At 65.1% G+C, this 16,095-nt stretch overlaps 1 protein-coding gene and 1 gene segment (V, D, J or C); both read left to right on the top strand.

Annotated features, from left to right (window-relative positions):
- Positions 1–1,614: 1,614 nt before the first annotated feature.
- Positions 1,615–7,131, top strand: LOC131517855 (Ig gamma chain C region-like). The segment is given in 5 exon segments: positions 1,615–1,696; positions 5,486–5,776; positions 6,059–6,115; positions 6,243–6,572; positions 6,681–7,131. Coding segments are annotated over 5 exon segments (1,074 nt in total).
- Positions 7,132–7,766: 635 nt separating this feature from the next.
- Positions 7,767–12,913, top strand: LOC131517862 (uncharacterized). Its single transcript, XM_058740532.1, has 2 exons — positions 7,767–8,452; positions 11,844–12,913. Exons 1-2 carry the CDS (start codon positions 8,215–8,217, stop codon positions 12,392–12,394), a joined length of 789 nt encoding a protein of 262 aa, XP_058596515.1. The 5' UTR covers positions 7,767–8,214; the 3' UTR covers positions 12,395–12,913.
- Positions 12,914–16,095: the final 3,182 nt, after the last annotated feature.

Genomic DNA, 16,095 nt, shown 5'->3' with positions numbered 1-16,095 from the left:
CCAGAGTTCAGCGCGATGGTTGAAAAGCGTCAACACTAGGTAATTTCATCGCCTCACCAACTTTTCTGTGAAAGGATTATTCTGGAAAGGACGGGCCTTGCAAACCTAGGCTGGGACGGGTGTGTGGTCTCTGACAAAACCCAGCGCCTGACGGCCCACATCCCACTGCCACGCCCTCGGCAGCCGAGGCAGCCCTCCCCCACACTGATCCGCCACAGCAGGTGCCCCAGAGCCCCGTGATGACCCCACGAGGGACAGCGACCGGCACCACGCCAGGGGCACTGCATGGGGACCAGGGGAGGGAATTAGCTGTCCAAGGGAAGTACGATGTGCCACTTTGTCTTGCCAAAACCCTGCCTTTAGAGGTGCCTGGGGCCCCATGTCCCTAACGCACGGTAGCCGGGACACCCTCGAGGGTTTTGCCAAACTCATCGGTTCCGGTGATCTGACCAGAGTTGTGTAGATGGATGTGCTTCTTGAGCAACCAGGGGCCCACAGCTTGCAGAGGACCCTAACTGCCGGGCACCGCGAGAGGGGGCCGGGCTGCGGGAGCCCGGAGTGTGGGGTGCACACTCCCTTCACCGACGCTGTGACCGATGGCATGTGCAAAGTGGCCACTGCAGTATTTCCAGGACCACGGGCTCCTCCATCACCTTGTCCTGCCCCACGCAGGGGGCGGGGGTCTGCTCCCCTCCCCAGAAGCCCAAGGGTCTCTGTGAACTCCGTGGGGATGGGGGCACAGAAGAGCCATTGCTGGATTCCTAAGATCAGGACCTAAGGAGACATGGCTTCTCGTGGGAGTCAGGCCCTGGGCCCAGTGCAGCCGTCCAGCTACGGCCAAGGTGCCATTCTAGGGAGCCCCGGGGACCGAGCGGGCCGGACCCACCCAGCCAAGGCCCCAGACCCCAGGAGGAGCCCAGAGCCCTCGCTCACATGAGTGTGCGCAGGGCAGAGAGCCTCGCACCACAGGCCGAGGGCTCCAGGCACACCCACAGCCCAGCAGGCCCGGATTGGGACTTGGACGTGGTGCGGAGGCGTCCCCATTGAGGCCTAACACCGCAGTAAGCGGCAGCCTGGGGTGCACACTGTGGTTGTCCAAACACAGGGGCTGAGGGTTCACGGCCCCCTTGCACGGGCAGCACAGGGACCACACAGGGTCTCTCAGCTGCAGGGACATTTTCAGGTTAGGTGACCACCACAAACTCTGTCCCTGCACATCAGGCTTCTGTCTGTCCTCTAGGGTAGTAGCTTCCCTCTGACCATGGGCAGATGACCGTGACCGTGGCTGAAGCCAGAGGAAGACAGCGTCCCACCAGGGAGGCCACACTGCTGAGTGGACGGGACAAGGCCCAGGGCGGGGCCTCAGGCTATGGGTGGGTCAACCTGTGCCCACACCACACGCCCAGGTGAGAACGGGGTTCCTGTGTCCTGTTTTGGGACCCCAGCCACCCCCCACAGCCCACCCCCGCACACCCAGGCCCTCTGAGACAGAAAGTACCCAGAAGAAAAGGGAACTTCAGGAAGCGTGTCGCCGAGCCACCTAGTTTCAATCCTGTTCTTAGTCTTCCCACGGCTGCCTGGGGGCTAGGAAGGGGGCTATGGGCACAGAGCTCAGCCACAAGGAGCCACATGTGCCTGGGGCCAGAGCCGGAAGGGCCGAGGTGCTGGGGCCAGCCTTCCATCGCCCCAGCCCTTGGTGAGTAGGCTCCGCATGGAGAGAGGGCGGCGTGGGGGCAGCAGAAGCAGCGCAGGAGCCAAGGAGAGACGGGGCCCCACGGAGGGGCCGGAGCAGCCAGCATGGGGGACACAGGCTGCCTGGGGGCCAGGGCACCGGCCAGGGCAGGGACGAGGGAAGCACGGGCAGGAGCGCCCCCGCCAACATTGCTGGACGCACCGGACATGGCAACTGGGCCTTCAAGGAACATGATGGCCATGGTGGGCCTGAGGCCTGCCCTTTGCCATCTGTGCTGGGAGCCCAGGGCTGGGCTAGACTGAGCTACTGCAGGACCAAGGCCGACACGGACAGACAGGCCTAAGGTGAGGGCACAGGGAGAGGCCGGCCCAGCACAGGGGAAGAAGAGGACCCCAGATGGCCCGAGGGTCCTGTCCCGGACACTGGGGCTGGCTCTGGCCCCAGGCCAGGGTCAGAGGTGCTGGCCATGGGGTCCTGGACTGCAGCAGATGAGCAGGGACAGAGCACGAGGGGCTGGCAGGGGCTCCCGTGCGCTCTCCCCTGCACAGGGGCAGACGGTCAGGAGCCAAACCTGGGCTAAGGAGTCTGGGATGGGCAGCTGAGACCGGGGCAGCCCTAAGAACACACAGTAGTTGCGGGCTGAGCTCGCCTGTGGGGGAGAAGTCATGGGGCAGCAAGGGCAGAAAGCAGCTGTGGTCCATTAGCTCCAAGGACCAGTGGTGGAGTTTGTGTAGGTGAGCAGGGGAAAGGGGAGAGCAGAAGGGGCAGGGGGAGAACAGGAGGGACAGGGCTACCCCCAGGAGCTCAGGGGACCAGGCAGAGCTTTGGAGGATGAGTAGGGGGTTGGGAGAGAAGGAGGAGCAGTGGGAGAACAGGAGGGACAGGGGAAGAGCAGGAGGGTCAGGGGAGCGCAGGAGGGTAGGGGCAGGGCAGGCAGGACTGGGGGGAGGACAGGAGAGTCAGGGCTCCCCCAGGAGCTCAGGGGAGCCAGCAGAGCTTCTGCCGGTGAGCAGGGTTCCTGGGAGGGCAGCAGGGGCAGGGGGAGAGCAAGAGGGGTAGGGCTGCCCCAGGAGCTCCCTGGGAGCACACAGAGCTGGTACAGGTGAGCAGGGGCAGGGGGCAGGGCAGGAGGGGCAGGGGGAGGGCAGGAGAGGCAAGGTTGCCCCAGGAGCTCAAGGGAGAAGGCAGAGCTTGTGAGGGTAGGCAGGGGGGTTGGAGAGCAGGAGGAGCAGGGGAGACCAGGAGGGGCAGGGGGAGGGCAGGAGGGTAGTGGCATGGCAGGAAGGGCAGGGGGAGGAAAGGAGAGGTAGGGCTGCCCCAGGAGCTCGGGAGAGCCAGCAGAGCTTGTGGAGGTTAGCAAGGGCAGCAGGGTGAGGTCAGGAGGGGCAGGAGGACAGCAGAAGTGACAGACAGCTGCCCCAGGAGCTCCTGGGGGCACACAGAGCTGGTACAGGTGCGCAGGGGCAGGGGGCAGGGCAGGAGGGGCAGGGGGAGGGCAGGAGGGCAGGAGCGAGGGCAGGATGCGCAGTGTTGTCCCCAGGAGCTCCCAGGGAGCACACAGAGCTGGTACAGGTGAGCAGGGGCAGGGGAAGGACAGCAGGGGCAGCGGGAGAGCAGAAGGGACAGGCAGCTGCCACAGGAGCTCCAGGGAGCACACAGAGGTGGTACAGGTGCACAGGGGCAGGGGGCAGGGCAAGAGGGGCAGGGGGAGAGCAGGAGAGGCAGGGCTGCACCATGAGCTCAGGGGAGCAGGCAGAGCTTGTGAGGGTGAGCGGAAGCGGGGGGACGGCAAGAGGGGCAGGGGCTGCTGTGGGGCAGGGTTGCTTCCGACAAGCTGTAGGCAGGAGGACACAGTGACCCTGGACTGTCCCCAGGGACCTGAGCTGAGAGAGCTTCCTGCAGAAGGCAGGGTTCTGGTGAGGTCTGGAGTCTGCAGGGGCTCGGGGGTGGGAGTTCTGGCCAGGAGGTGCTGAGGGCGGCAGGGCAGGGGGAGGTTAGGAGTGCTGCAGGGCAGGGGGAGCTGAGGCCTGAACTGGCAGGACCAGGTCTCAGACATGCAGAGGCAAGAAGCTAGAAGGATCCAAGGCCTGGGCTCAGCATGAGGGGCCAGGCAAAGGGGTGGGGGCAGGTGGAGGAGCTGCTAGGAGGAGGTGAACCTATGGGGAGCACAGACAGCTCGGAGCTACCACCAGGCCAGGAGCTCAGGGGAGCAAGAGAGCTTGTGCAGGTGAGCAGGGGGAGCGGGGAGGCAGGAGGGGCACGGGGGAGGGCAGGAGGGGCAGGGACACCCCCAGGAGTTCTGGGGAGCAGGCAGGGGTTATGACAGTGAGTAGGGGGTTAGGAGGGCAGGTGGAGCAGGGGGAGACCAAGAGGCGCAGGGAGAGGGCAGGAGGGGCAGGCGGAGGGCAGGAGAGGCAGGGCTGCACCAGGAGCTCAAGGGAGCAGGCAGAGCCTGTGAGGGTGAGCAGGGGGTTGGGAGGGCAGGAGGAGCAGGGGGAAAGCAGGAAGGGCAGGGAGAGGGCAGGAGAGGCAGGGCTGCACCAGGAGCTCAGGGGAGCAGGCAGGGGATGTGAGGGTGAGCAGGGGCAAGGGGGAGGCAGGAGGGGCAAGGGCTGCCCCAGGAGCCTCAGGGGTGAAGGGCAGAAGGACTGAGCTAAGAGCAGCCCTGGACTAGGTGGGAGCTGAGCGGTACGGCACACAGAGACCACGAGGGCGGGGCCCAGGTGAGCCTCCCTGGACACGGGAGGGCGTGAGCCGCCTGAGGCCCGGTGGACAAGGTAGGGGGGAGAGGCGAGCCTGGGTAGGAAGGTCTCTGGGGCTGAAGGGACAGCGGTGGCCACAATCTTAGGCTCAGGGGCGCTGACCCCGCTCTGGAGGCTCGTGCGGATGGGGGACAGAAGGCTGGACATGACAAAGCCAGGAGGGGTGGCTCAGGGCAGTGGACCCGGTGCAGGGAAGGGGGGAGCCTGGGAGTTTGAGGCAGGGCCGCCAGCCTGGAGTGTGGGTGGGAGGGGAGGCCAGGCAGGGCCATCAGACTTAGCAGAGGGGTCGGGTCTGGCTGGGGACGTGGGGTCTGAGGTGTGGCACCGTGCACGAGAGGACAGCCAGGGCGGGGCAAGGCTCCCACCGGCACTGAGGGGCAGGCAGGCTCAGGAAAGACCTCGGCTGAAAGAGGGCTCTGGGGACAGGGAGGAGCTGGACAGGCCCCAGGGCACGGGCACTGAGTGAGCCCAGGAAGGCCTGAGAGGGGCTCAGGGCAGGCACGGGATCCGGCGCCCGGGCGCTTTAGCTGCAGAGCTGACCCAGAAGATGTGAGGCCTGGAGGGCAGACGGCAGGCCACGACGAGGACTCCGGGCTGAGGGGCACGGGCAGCGGGTGGCAGAGGCCTGCTGTGTTCAAGAAAGGTCCCGCTGGCCCAGGGCAGATTCAGGCTGGGACAACAGGGCAGTGGGCTCAGGGCCTCAGCAGAGGCCCGTTGGGAGCAGGGGCCACCGGTCAGAGCTCAGACGGATGGCTCGGTCAGGCCGAGCACCCACAGGAAGCCCGAGTGGGGACCCAGGGGCTGGGCCCAGGAGACTCTAATCCAGCAGGAGGTCACCCAGCACCGACCGGGCCCATGGGGCCAGCACCTGCGGCCGCAGAAACACGAGGCCCTGGGGCGGCGGAGAGCTACGCCGGGCGGCCGGTCTGCAGACTTCCTGGAGGGCCACCCCAAGCCCGCGCACCTGATACCCTGCCCGGACCCTCCCAGGAGCGAGACCCTTGTGGTCACACGGCCTCCTCTCTTGCAGCCTCCACCACGCCCCCATCGGTGTTCCCACTGGCCCCCAGCTGCGAGACCACATCTGGCTCCACCGTGGCCCTGGCCTGCCTGGTGTTAGGCTACTTCCCTGAGCCCGTGACCGTGTCCTGGAACTCTGGCGCCCTGACCAGCGGTGTGCACACCTTCCCGTCCGTCCTGCAGGCCTCGGGGCTCTACTCTCTCAGCAGCATGGTGACAGTGCCCTCCAGCAGGTGGCTCAGTGAGACCTTCACCTGCAACGTGGCCCACCCGCCCAGCGGCACCAAGGTGGACAAGACCGGTAAGAGGGTGTCCACTGGGAGACAGACCACGCCAGGTCAGCTGGTCCACCTGGACCCCGGGGCACAGGAGAGGCACCTCTGTCCCCCAAGCTCGGGGAGGAGGGCCTCTGGGCCTGGCTGCCTGGTCCAGTGTGAGCACAGGCCGCACACCCCCACCATACTTCATCTCCACTGGCAGGCACCAGTCTGGGGACGCCCCCCTGACCTGCCCTGACCTAGCCTACCCCAAGAGCTGTCCCCACCCTTGGCCCCCACTAACCTCCAGTCTGGTCTCTCTGCAGTACCCAATATAGCAACCACAATAGAGGCCAAATCCCGGGAAGGTCCCAAATGCCCAGGTGAGTCAGCAGGGCACCGCCCTGCACACCAAGGCCATGGCCCGCATCCAGGAACTGCCTGGTGGGGGGAATGTTCAAGAGGAGCCCCCCCAAATGCTGACCCCCTGCACTGTGTCTCCCACACCAGTTCCTGAGATTCCTGGAGCACCGTCCGTCTTCATCTTCCCCCCAAAACCCAAGGACACCCTCTCGATTTCCCGGACGCCCGAGGTCACGTGCTTGGTGGTGGACTTGGGCCCAGATGACTCCAATGTCCAGATCACATGGTTTGTGGATAACACCGAGATGCACACAGCCAAGACGAGGCCGCGTGAGGAGCAGTTCAACAGCACCTTCCGTGTGGTCAGTGTCCTCCCCATCCTGCACCAGGACTGGCTCAAGGGGAAGGAGTTCAAGTGCAAGGTCCACAGCAAAGTCCTCCCCTCCCCCATCGAGAGGACCATCTCCAAGGCCAAAGGTGGGCAACAGGACAGATGGGGCACAGGGAGGTCGAGTGGGGCCTGGCGGACCCAGGCCAGCCCTCCACCCTGGGAGTGACCATCTGTGCTGACCTCTGACCCCACAGGACAGCCCCACGAGCCCCAGGTGTACGTCCTGCCTCCAACCCAGGAGGAGCTCAGCAGGAACAAAGTCAGTGTGACCTGCCTGATCGAAGGCTTCTACCCGCCTGACATTGCCGTCGAGTGGGAGATCACCGGACAGGAAGAGCCAGAAGACAACTACCAGACGACCCCGCCCCAGCTGGACAGCGACGGGACCTACTTCCTGTACAGCAGGCTCTTGGTGGACAAGTCCCGCTGGCAGAGGGGAAACACCTACACCTGCTCGGTGTCACACGAAGCTCTGCACAGCCACCACACACAGAAATCCCTCACCCAGTCTCCGGGTAAATGAGCAGCGCGCCCGGCCCCCCAGCAGGCCCCCGCGGGCTCTGAGCGCCCACCCCTGTGTACATCACCCCCCGGGCAGGCACCCTGCGTGAAATAAAGCACCCAGCACTGCCCTGGGACCTGTGACACTGTCGTGCGTCTTTCCGAGGCAGAGCTCAGGACACCCAGGCCTCTGGGAGGTGCGGGCAGGCCAGGCTCCGAGGCTCAGGGGTCACCATTCACAGGGGAGCGCGGGTCCCACCAGGGGCCGGGACCTGAGTGGGCAGGTCTGCACAGGCGGCCAAAACTCATGGCCGGGAGCCGCCTGGGACAGAGAGAGGGCTTGGCCAGGGGCTACTCAAGGCCGCAGGGGGGCGACAGGGAACGGAGAAGCCCTCCAGAGCCCCTCAGGGAACGGGGCGCACGGTCTTTCCCACGTCTGGACCCGCCCAAGCTGTGGGACGCTGGCCTGTCCTCTTCCGCTGCTCCCCCCGTCCCCTGGACCTCTTGAGAGCTCTGAGTTGTAGCTCTGTGCCAGTGCAGTAGCCAGGCCTGACCCATGCTGTGAGGACAGGCCCTCACCCTCCCTCAGATGAGGCGGCCCCTCCTGACTTCATCCTGCCTGGGGCCAGGCCTGTCCACTCGTGGGGACACTCACCCCGGTGCCCCAAACGGGCAGAGGCAAGCAGTCCTGAGTGCCCAGGGGAGGGACCATCCCGGACACCCACAAGGACGCTGAAAACAAGCCCCTCCCACTGAGCAGGGCCACCTTCACAAACACACACACACGCGCACACACACGCACACCTGACCCACCGGGCCTCACACGGGACAGTGTGCCAGGGCCCAGACCGGAACCAGGCTTGGGAACCCTCACCGTGGACCCCAGCCTGGTCCCCACCCCCTCCCACACCCATCGGCTGCTCAGCAGCCCATCCACACGCCGACCACACTGACCAGCCCTTCTTCTCCCCAGGACACTGGGTCCCCTCCCCACACACACCAAAACCCCCACCCCCGGCTGGCCTGACACTCGCACCCACTCGTTCGCTAGGGTCACTCCCTGCCACCCTCTCGACCCTTCCCTGGGCTCTGCTCACCCTCCCACCCTCTGGGCCGGGTCCCCAGGAGAACGGGTGTGGCGGTCAGGCTGCCTTCCCCCCAGACAGCCCCAGCACAGCGCGGAGCAGAGAGGGAGCGCGTCCCCACGGGCCGGGCCCAGGCGGGAGGATGGGGGCACCGAGGCCGGTGCCCTGCGGCTACGGAGGGCCGCGACCGTCACCCCGGGAACCACTCCTATGGGCAGGCATGGCACTGACCGCTCCCTTCCTGTCCAGAGCTGCTCCTGGACGACAGCTGTGCGGAGGACCAGGACGGGGAGCTGGATGGGCTGTGGACCACCATCTCTATCTTCATCACGCTCTTCCTGCTCAGCGTGTGCTACAGCGCCACTGTCACCCTCTTCAAGGTGGGTGTCCCCGCCCCGCCCCGCACTGTGGCCCGCTGTCCCAGCGCTGGGGACCCACTGGAACCACGCCATCCCCACACTGACTCGACGCTGCCCCCACGCTGCCCCCAGGCTGACCTCACCACGTTGACCCCGTGCTGACCCCACGCTGATCCCACGCTGACCCCGTGCTGACCCCACACTGCCCCCAGGCTACCCCCACGCTGGGGACCCACTGGAACCACGCCATCCCCACACTGACTCGACGCTGCCCCCACGCTGACCCCGTGCTGACCCCACGCTGACCCCGTGCTGACCCCACACTGCCCCCAGGCTACCCCCACGCTGGGGACCCACTGGAACCACGCCATCCCCACACTGACTCGACGCTGCCCCCACGCTGCCCCAGGCTGCCCCCGCGCTGACCCCACGCTGACCCCACGCTGACCCCGTGCTGACCCCACACTGGGGACCCACTGGAACCACGCTATCCCCACACTGACTCGACGCTGACCCCACGTTGCCCCCACGCTGACCCCGTGCTGACCCCACGCTGACCCCACACTGACCCCGTGCTGACCCCGTGCTGACCCCACGTTGACCCTGTGCTGACCCCACACTGCCCCCAGGCTACCCCCACGCTGGGGACCCACTGGAACCACGCCATCCCCACCCTGAATCGACGCTGCCCCCACGCTGCCCCCACGCTGACCCCGTGCTGACCCCACGTTGACCCTGTGCTGACCCCACACTGCCCCCAGGCTACCCCCACACTGGGGACCCACTGGAACCACGCTATCCCCACACTGACCAGACGCTGACCTCATGCTGCCCCCACACTGACCCCACCATGACCCCACGCTGTCCCCACTGTGACCCAATGCTGCCCCCACGCTGACCCCACGCTGCCCCCACGCTGCCCCCATGCTGACCCCAGGCTACCCCCACACTGACCTCACGCAGACCCCACCCTGCCCCCACATTGACTCCACGCTGCCCCCACACTGACCCCACGCTGACCCCGTGCTGACCCCACACTGCCCCCAGGCTACCCCCACACTGACCCCACGCAGACCCCACCCTGCCCCCACGCTGCCCCCATGCTGGGGACCCCCTGGAAGCACGCTATCCCCACACTGACCAGACACTGACCTCATGCTGCCCCCACACTGACCCCACCATGACCCCACGCTGTCCCCACTGTGACCCAATGCTGCCCCCACGCTGACCCCACGCTGCCCCCACACTGACACCACGCTGACTCCACGCTGCTCCCACACTGCCCCCATGCTGACCCCACGCTGCCCTCACACTGACCCCACGCTGTCCCCACACTGGGGACCCACTGGAACCACGCTATCCCCACACTGACTTGACGCTGAACCCATGTTGCCCCCACGCTGACCCCACGCTGACCCTGTGCTGACCCCACGCTGCCCCCACACTGCCCCCACCCTGGGGACCCCCTGGAACCACGCTATCCCCACACTGACCAGACACTGACCTCATGCTGCCCCCACACTGACCCCACCATGACCCCACGCTGTCCCCACTGCGACTCAATGCTGTCCCCACACAGACCCCATGCTCTCCTAACCGTGACCCAATACTGACCCACGCTGACCCCATGCTGCGGTCCCACTGTCACCATGCTGTCCCCACGCTGTTCCCACACTGACTCCCACACCATCCCCATGCTATCCCCGAAATGAACTCATGCTGATCCCATGCTGTGGACCCACTGTCACCATGCTGTCCCCATGCTGTTCCCACGCTGACCCCATGCTCCCCCATGCTGACCCCGTGCTGATCCCACGCTGTCCCCACCGTGACCCCACACTGACCCCATGCTGTGGACCTACTGTTACCATGCCGTCTCCCCTGTGATCCCACACTGACCCCATGCTATCCTGCCTTTGACCCCCATGCTGACCCCAGCCTGTCCCCATGCTATTCCCATGCTGTCCCCGTAATGACCCCACGCTGTCCCCACACTGACTCCATGCTGACCTCACACTGTCCCCACACTAACCCTACATGTCCCAACCGTGACCCGATGCTGACCCCACACTGACCCCATGCTGTGGTCCCACTGTCACCATGCTATCCCCACGCTGTTCCCACACTGACCCCCCACGCTCTCCCCTCTACCCCATGTCATCCCCATGCTGTCCCCGAAATGACCTCATGCTGACTCCATGCTATGGACCCACTGTCACCATGCTGTCCCCATGCTGTTCCCACACTGACCCCACCTTGTCCCCACACTGACCCCATCCTGACCTCACACTGTCCCCACACTAACCCCATGGTGTCCCCACCATGACCCAATGCTGACCTCACACTGACCCTACACTGACCTATGCTGTGGACCCACTGTCCCCATCATGCTGACCCCACGCTGTCCCTACAGTGACCCCATGCAGACCCCATGCTGTGGACCCACTGTCACCATGCTGTCTCCCCTATCCCCCCACACACTGACCCCACACTGTCCTGACTGTGACCCCGATGCTGACCCCACCCTGTCCCCATATTCTTCCCATGCTGTCCCCAAATGGCCCCATGTTGACCCGATGCTGTGACCCACTGTCACCATGCTGACCCTTGTGACCCCACACTGACCCCATGCTGACCTCACACCGTCCCCACACTAACCCCATGCTGTCCTAACCGTGACCCAATGCTGACCCCACGCTGACCCCATGCTGTGGTCCCACTGTCACCATGTTGTCCCCACACTGTTCCCACATTGACCCCCATGCTATCCCCTCTGTCCCCATGCCATCCCCTTGCTGTCCCCAAAATGACCCATGCTGACCCCCCGCTGTGGACCCACTGTCACCATGCTGTCCCCATGCTATTCCCACACTGACCCCACTCTGTCCACACACTCACCCCATGCTGTCCCCACTGTGACCTGATGCTGACCCCACACTGTCCCCACACTAACCTCACCCTGTCCCCACCATGAGCCGATGCTGAACCCACACTAACCCCATGCTGATCTATACTGTTGACCCACTGTCCACATCAGACTGACCCCATGCTGACCCCACAGTGACCCAATGCTGTCCCCACACTGTCCCTACAGTGACCCCTTACAGACCCCATGCTGACCCCAAGCTGTGGTCCCACTGTCACCATGCTGTCCCCATGCTGTTCTCAAACTGACCCCACATTGTTCCCATGCTGTGGATCCACTGTCACCATGCTGTCCCCACGCTTTTCCCAAACTGACCCCAGGCTGTTCCCACACTGACTCCCACACTATCCCCTCTGTCCCCTCCCAGTCCCCATGCCATCCCCATAAGACTCCCTCCCACTCAAGTGGTCCCAGGGAGGGGGGTGCCTGGAAGGGGGGCTGTCCTCAGGGGTCCCAACCACGTCACCTCCTGCCCTCCTGCTGCAGGTGAAGTGGATCTTCTCCTCGGTGGTGGAGCTGAAGCACACGATCGCGCCCGACTACAGGAACATGATCGGGCAGGGGGCCTAGGGCCAGCCGTCCTGGGCGGGTGTCAGCGCTGCCCCAGACCCTGCGCAGGATCCCGGTGCATCAGCCTGCTGCCAGGCCTGCTCTCCCGCCCTCTGACCTCGCCACCCTCTGACCTCACAGCCACCCTGGGCCTGCGCCCTCGCCCTCTGGCCTCGCGGCCCCTGAGAGCTGCATCCTGCGCCCTGAACCCCCATTTGGAGAATCGCGTGGACGGCAGGTTGTGCCCCAACCTGAGCTGGTGGAAGCCCGCTGGCCGCTCCACGGCGGCCGCCAGGCTACTGCTGTGGCCGCGCACGGTCAGCGGGCACGCTCATCCTGGAGGAGGCGGGCGGCTGGCGATCCCAGTGTCTGTCTGGCAGGGACCGGCCTCTGTGCGAACCCCATCCAGGCCAGGCTCCAAGACTCAGGGTTTCCCCAGAGCAGCCACGTCGGCCCAGATCCTGAGGAAGCTTCCGACGTGTCACTAACGGTCAGTCAGATCTTCTGCTCCAGAGGAGACTGTGCAGACAAGGGCCTGGGCCTGTGGCTGCTGCAGGAGCCCCGTGGATGCCGGGGACAGAGTGACATCCAGCCAGACAGGCCTCCTGCAGAGGGGTCTGGTGACCTGGTCCCCGGGCCAGTGGGACACAGCCTCGGTGGACACAGGTGGCAGGTGGCAGGAGGCCAGGGCGGCAGGCCCAGCCCGCCCCACCCTGTGGCCGGGGCCTGAGTCCCAACAGGCTCACGCGGGGGGTGGGAGAGAGAGATAAGCCCACGGCCGGGCGGACCCCCAGGACTGGCTCTCCGCCCTGTCTTTGGGTGGGTGCCAAGTCGGGGCCCCCACATGGGAAGAGATGGCCACGCAGGGGAGGAGAAGCAGAGCCCCCAGCCCCAGGGACAGACGCCCGGGGCTCCCACACATGGGAAAGCCACTGCTGAAGCTTGGCTAGCTTGTTTTATTCTTTTTAAATGTCTGGAGCTCCTTGATTTCCATTTGCATTTCTTTCTTTCTTTTTTTTTTCTTATTTTTTTTTTTTCTTTTTTAATGACAATAAAATATCCTTAAAAACTCCATAACCGGCTGGGAAAGTCTTCCTCTGTTGACGCGCCCCGTGAAATCCACAGACTGGCCGTGCCGTGTGTCGGTCCCTCCAGCCGTGGGAGCAGGACCCCCGGCCCCTGGGGTTCCCGGGGGGTGAGGTGCGCCGCAGGCGCGAGGGGTCACGTGACACCTTGTGGGGCGCAGGGGGAGCATCCTGACTTGGCCAAGGGCATCGCAAGAGGCACCTATTGGGTGTGTATTAGCACGGGCTGCTAGCAAAGCACAACAGTCCCGTGGTGTGGACAACGTGCACTGATGTTTCCACGATTCTGGAAGCTAGCAGGCAGACCCGGGTGTCATGGGGCTGGTGGCCCCTCAGCATGTAGACGCCGTGTCCTCACACATCCGGCCCGCTATGCGTGTCTGTGCCCCGACCTCCTCTTACAAGAGGAGGAGTGAGTCCATGGTGAGGACCAGTCACACTGGATCAGGACTCACCCTAGCGACCTCGCTTTAACCTATTACCTCTCGAAAGACCCCATCTCCCAATACAGTCACATTCTGGGGTCCTGGGGGTCAGGGCTTCAAGATTTGAATTTGGGGAACACATTTCAGGAGAGTTGGGTCCAGGTGGGAGCACCAGTGAAGGCCAGGTCGGGTGAGGCCCGGGGGGACAGCACTGTCCCAGGTAAGCGAAGCTGGACACCAGCCCAAGGGGTCAGGACACTCAGTCGGGGGGAGGCCCAGCGAGAACACCACCACCCGGGGGTGGGGGTGGGGGTGGGGGTGGGGGTGGGGGGCAGAAAAGACCAAGTTCTACAGGAAGAATGCCAAGTGGGGGCGGGCAGTCCATTGGCGTCAGGAGGCCATGGGGTCCCTGGCCAGCAGCGATGGAGTCGGGATTCTGTCCTTGCAGTGCCTGGGGGTCTCGGGTCCTGGAGGTGCCCCGGGTTGTGGGAGACACGTGCACCTCGAGGGCAGAGGCGGGACCACACCTGCCAGCCCTTCCCAGTAAGGGCCCTGGGGAAGGGAGGCCAGCACGGGGGGATGCGGTCTTCTGGGGACGCAGTGGGAGAGGGGAGTGGGCTCTGAGTGTGCAGGTCAACAGCCCAGGCCGAGGCCCAGGGCGGGCAGAGAGTCGTGGCCAGCGCGGCCACGGTGCCTCAGGACCGCTCAGGGAGCACCTCCCACCTCCCCGTGGGCAGGGGCTGCCTCACCAGTGGGGGCCGCACCAAATACAGGGCAGCTGTGGGGAGAACGCCCCGGCCCCCAGGGATCCTGGGGGCTCCAGGAGACCACACCATCCACACGGCTTGCCCAGCACCCCCTCCCTCTCGGTCCCCGGGCCCTGGGCCCCCGCTCCATCCCCTGGACCAGAGATCAGTCTCCATCCTTCCCACCCTCCCACCGGAACGCCGGGGTCTTCGGCAGCTGGTTGACCCCATGGCCTCCGCGGGAACACAGGGCATGACCATACCCTCCACTCTCAGGGCGGGAACGCCCGCTCTTTGAGAGCAATCTCCCAGCAGGCCCTGAGGCCCCCACCTGTGGCCTTCCAATAACGCCATACCACGTGGGCCCCCCCTCCACGTTCCCCCAGGGACCCACACACACCTACGTGCCTCCCCATGCAACCCCTCAGACCCCCTAAGGCCCTGCAGGCTGCTCCTGGGTGAGCCCTGAGGTCGGCCTCCTGCTGCCTGCCGCTCCTCAGGGGCCCCCTACCCTGGGCTTCCGCTCAGACACAGGCCTGTGCGCATCTCCCTTTGCCCGTGTTCACACCTCCACCTGTACCTCACACACACACGGACCAGCGGGCTGGCCTCACTCCTGCTCCTGGGACCCACCTGGTCCCGCCCTCCTCCCACTCGCACTGGGAGGGAACCAGCTGGCACCTGAATCCTGTCCCCACGGGGGGCCCAAGACGCACAGACGTCAGCGTGGGTGGCGGCGGGAAGGGGAGGATGCGACTGTGTCCCCACATTGCGTGTGTTGGAATCCTAGCTCTAAGTGTCATGGTGTTAGGAGGCGGGGCTTTGGGGCACCAGAGGTCGTCAGGGTGGAGCCCCCACGACTGGGGTTAGTGCCCTTATGAAAAAGCGAGCTGCCTCCCCGCTTCCGGCACGTGAAGGGGCAGAGAGAAGACGCCGTCCGTGAGCCAGGCAGCGGGGACCCCCCAGACACCACGCCTGCTGGTACCTGATGTGGGCATCCAGCCTCCACACCCGTGAGGAGTGTCTGCGGTCTCTGTCGGGCCAGCCAGACGGCTGGACAGGAGCCACCTGGACGGGCGGACCTGGAGGAACGGGGTCCCCCAGGCCCCCTGGCCCAACTCCCTACCCCCGGGACCCAGGTCGGCCGGCCATCAGCGGGGTACAGGGCCACGAGACCGCCCCCAGGGGCTGCTGAAGCCCCAGCCTGCGTGGGGCAGGCACATCAGCCCCGCGCTCCCGGACCACACGCAGCAGGCAGTGGACTATTAGAGGCCCCCCAGATGGCGGCTCGGTCACTGCACAGGGGAGGGCCCCCTACACCCCCTACACCCCACGCTCAGACACTGCCCGGGGAACCAGGGCATCTGAGTCTGCAGGGAGCTGGGCCGGCAGAGACACGCCCAGAGCCTCAGAGGCGCCGGAGCCCCGCCCACCCCGCTGCCTGAGCTGCCGCACCCGGCGCCCCATCCGCAGGCACTCGGGTGCTGACCGCCCGGTCCCTCGGAGAAGTCATCTTTTTCTTTTTAGAGGGAGAGAGTGTGCAGGGGGAGGGACAGAGACAGAGACAGAGAGGATCCCAAGCAGGCCCCACACTCAGCACAGAGCCCCATGCAGGGCTCGATCCCGGGACCCCGCCATCAGACCTGAGCCGAAAGTAAGAGTCAGACACTCATCCGAGTGAGCCATCCAGGCGCCCCCTGTAAGGAGTAATCTTTTGGTGCATTTCAAAGTCTTGCAAAATATTTCCTGTAAACATATTCCGCTCTCAGAGTATCCAGAATGTGCAGGGCACTCCGGCAAATCAATTGGGAAAATCGCACAATTCGGTAGAGAAATGGACACGAGAATCGAACAGATGTTTCACAGAGGCTATCCAAATAGCCCTCAAACATACAGAACGGACGCTGCGCTCCACCCGTCACAGAGAAGTGAA

The sequence above is a fragment of the Neofelis nebulosa genome, chromosome 7 (assembly GCF_028018385.1).
Source record: "Neofelis nebulosa isolate mNeoNeb1 chromosome 7, mNeoNeb1.pri, whole genome shotgun sequence".
Classification (NCBI taxonomy): domain Eukaryota; kingdom Metazoa; phylum Chordata; class Mammalia; order Carnivora; family Felidae; genus Neofelis; species Neofelis nebulosa.
Note: the sequence above shows the minus strand (reverse complement) of the source record. Positions and strands in the feature narration are given on the sequence as shown.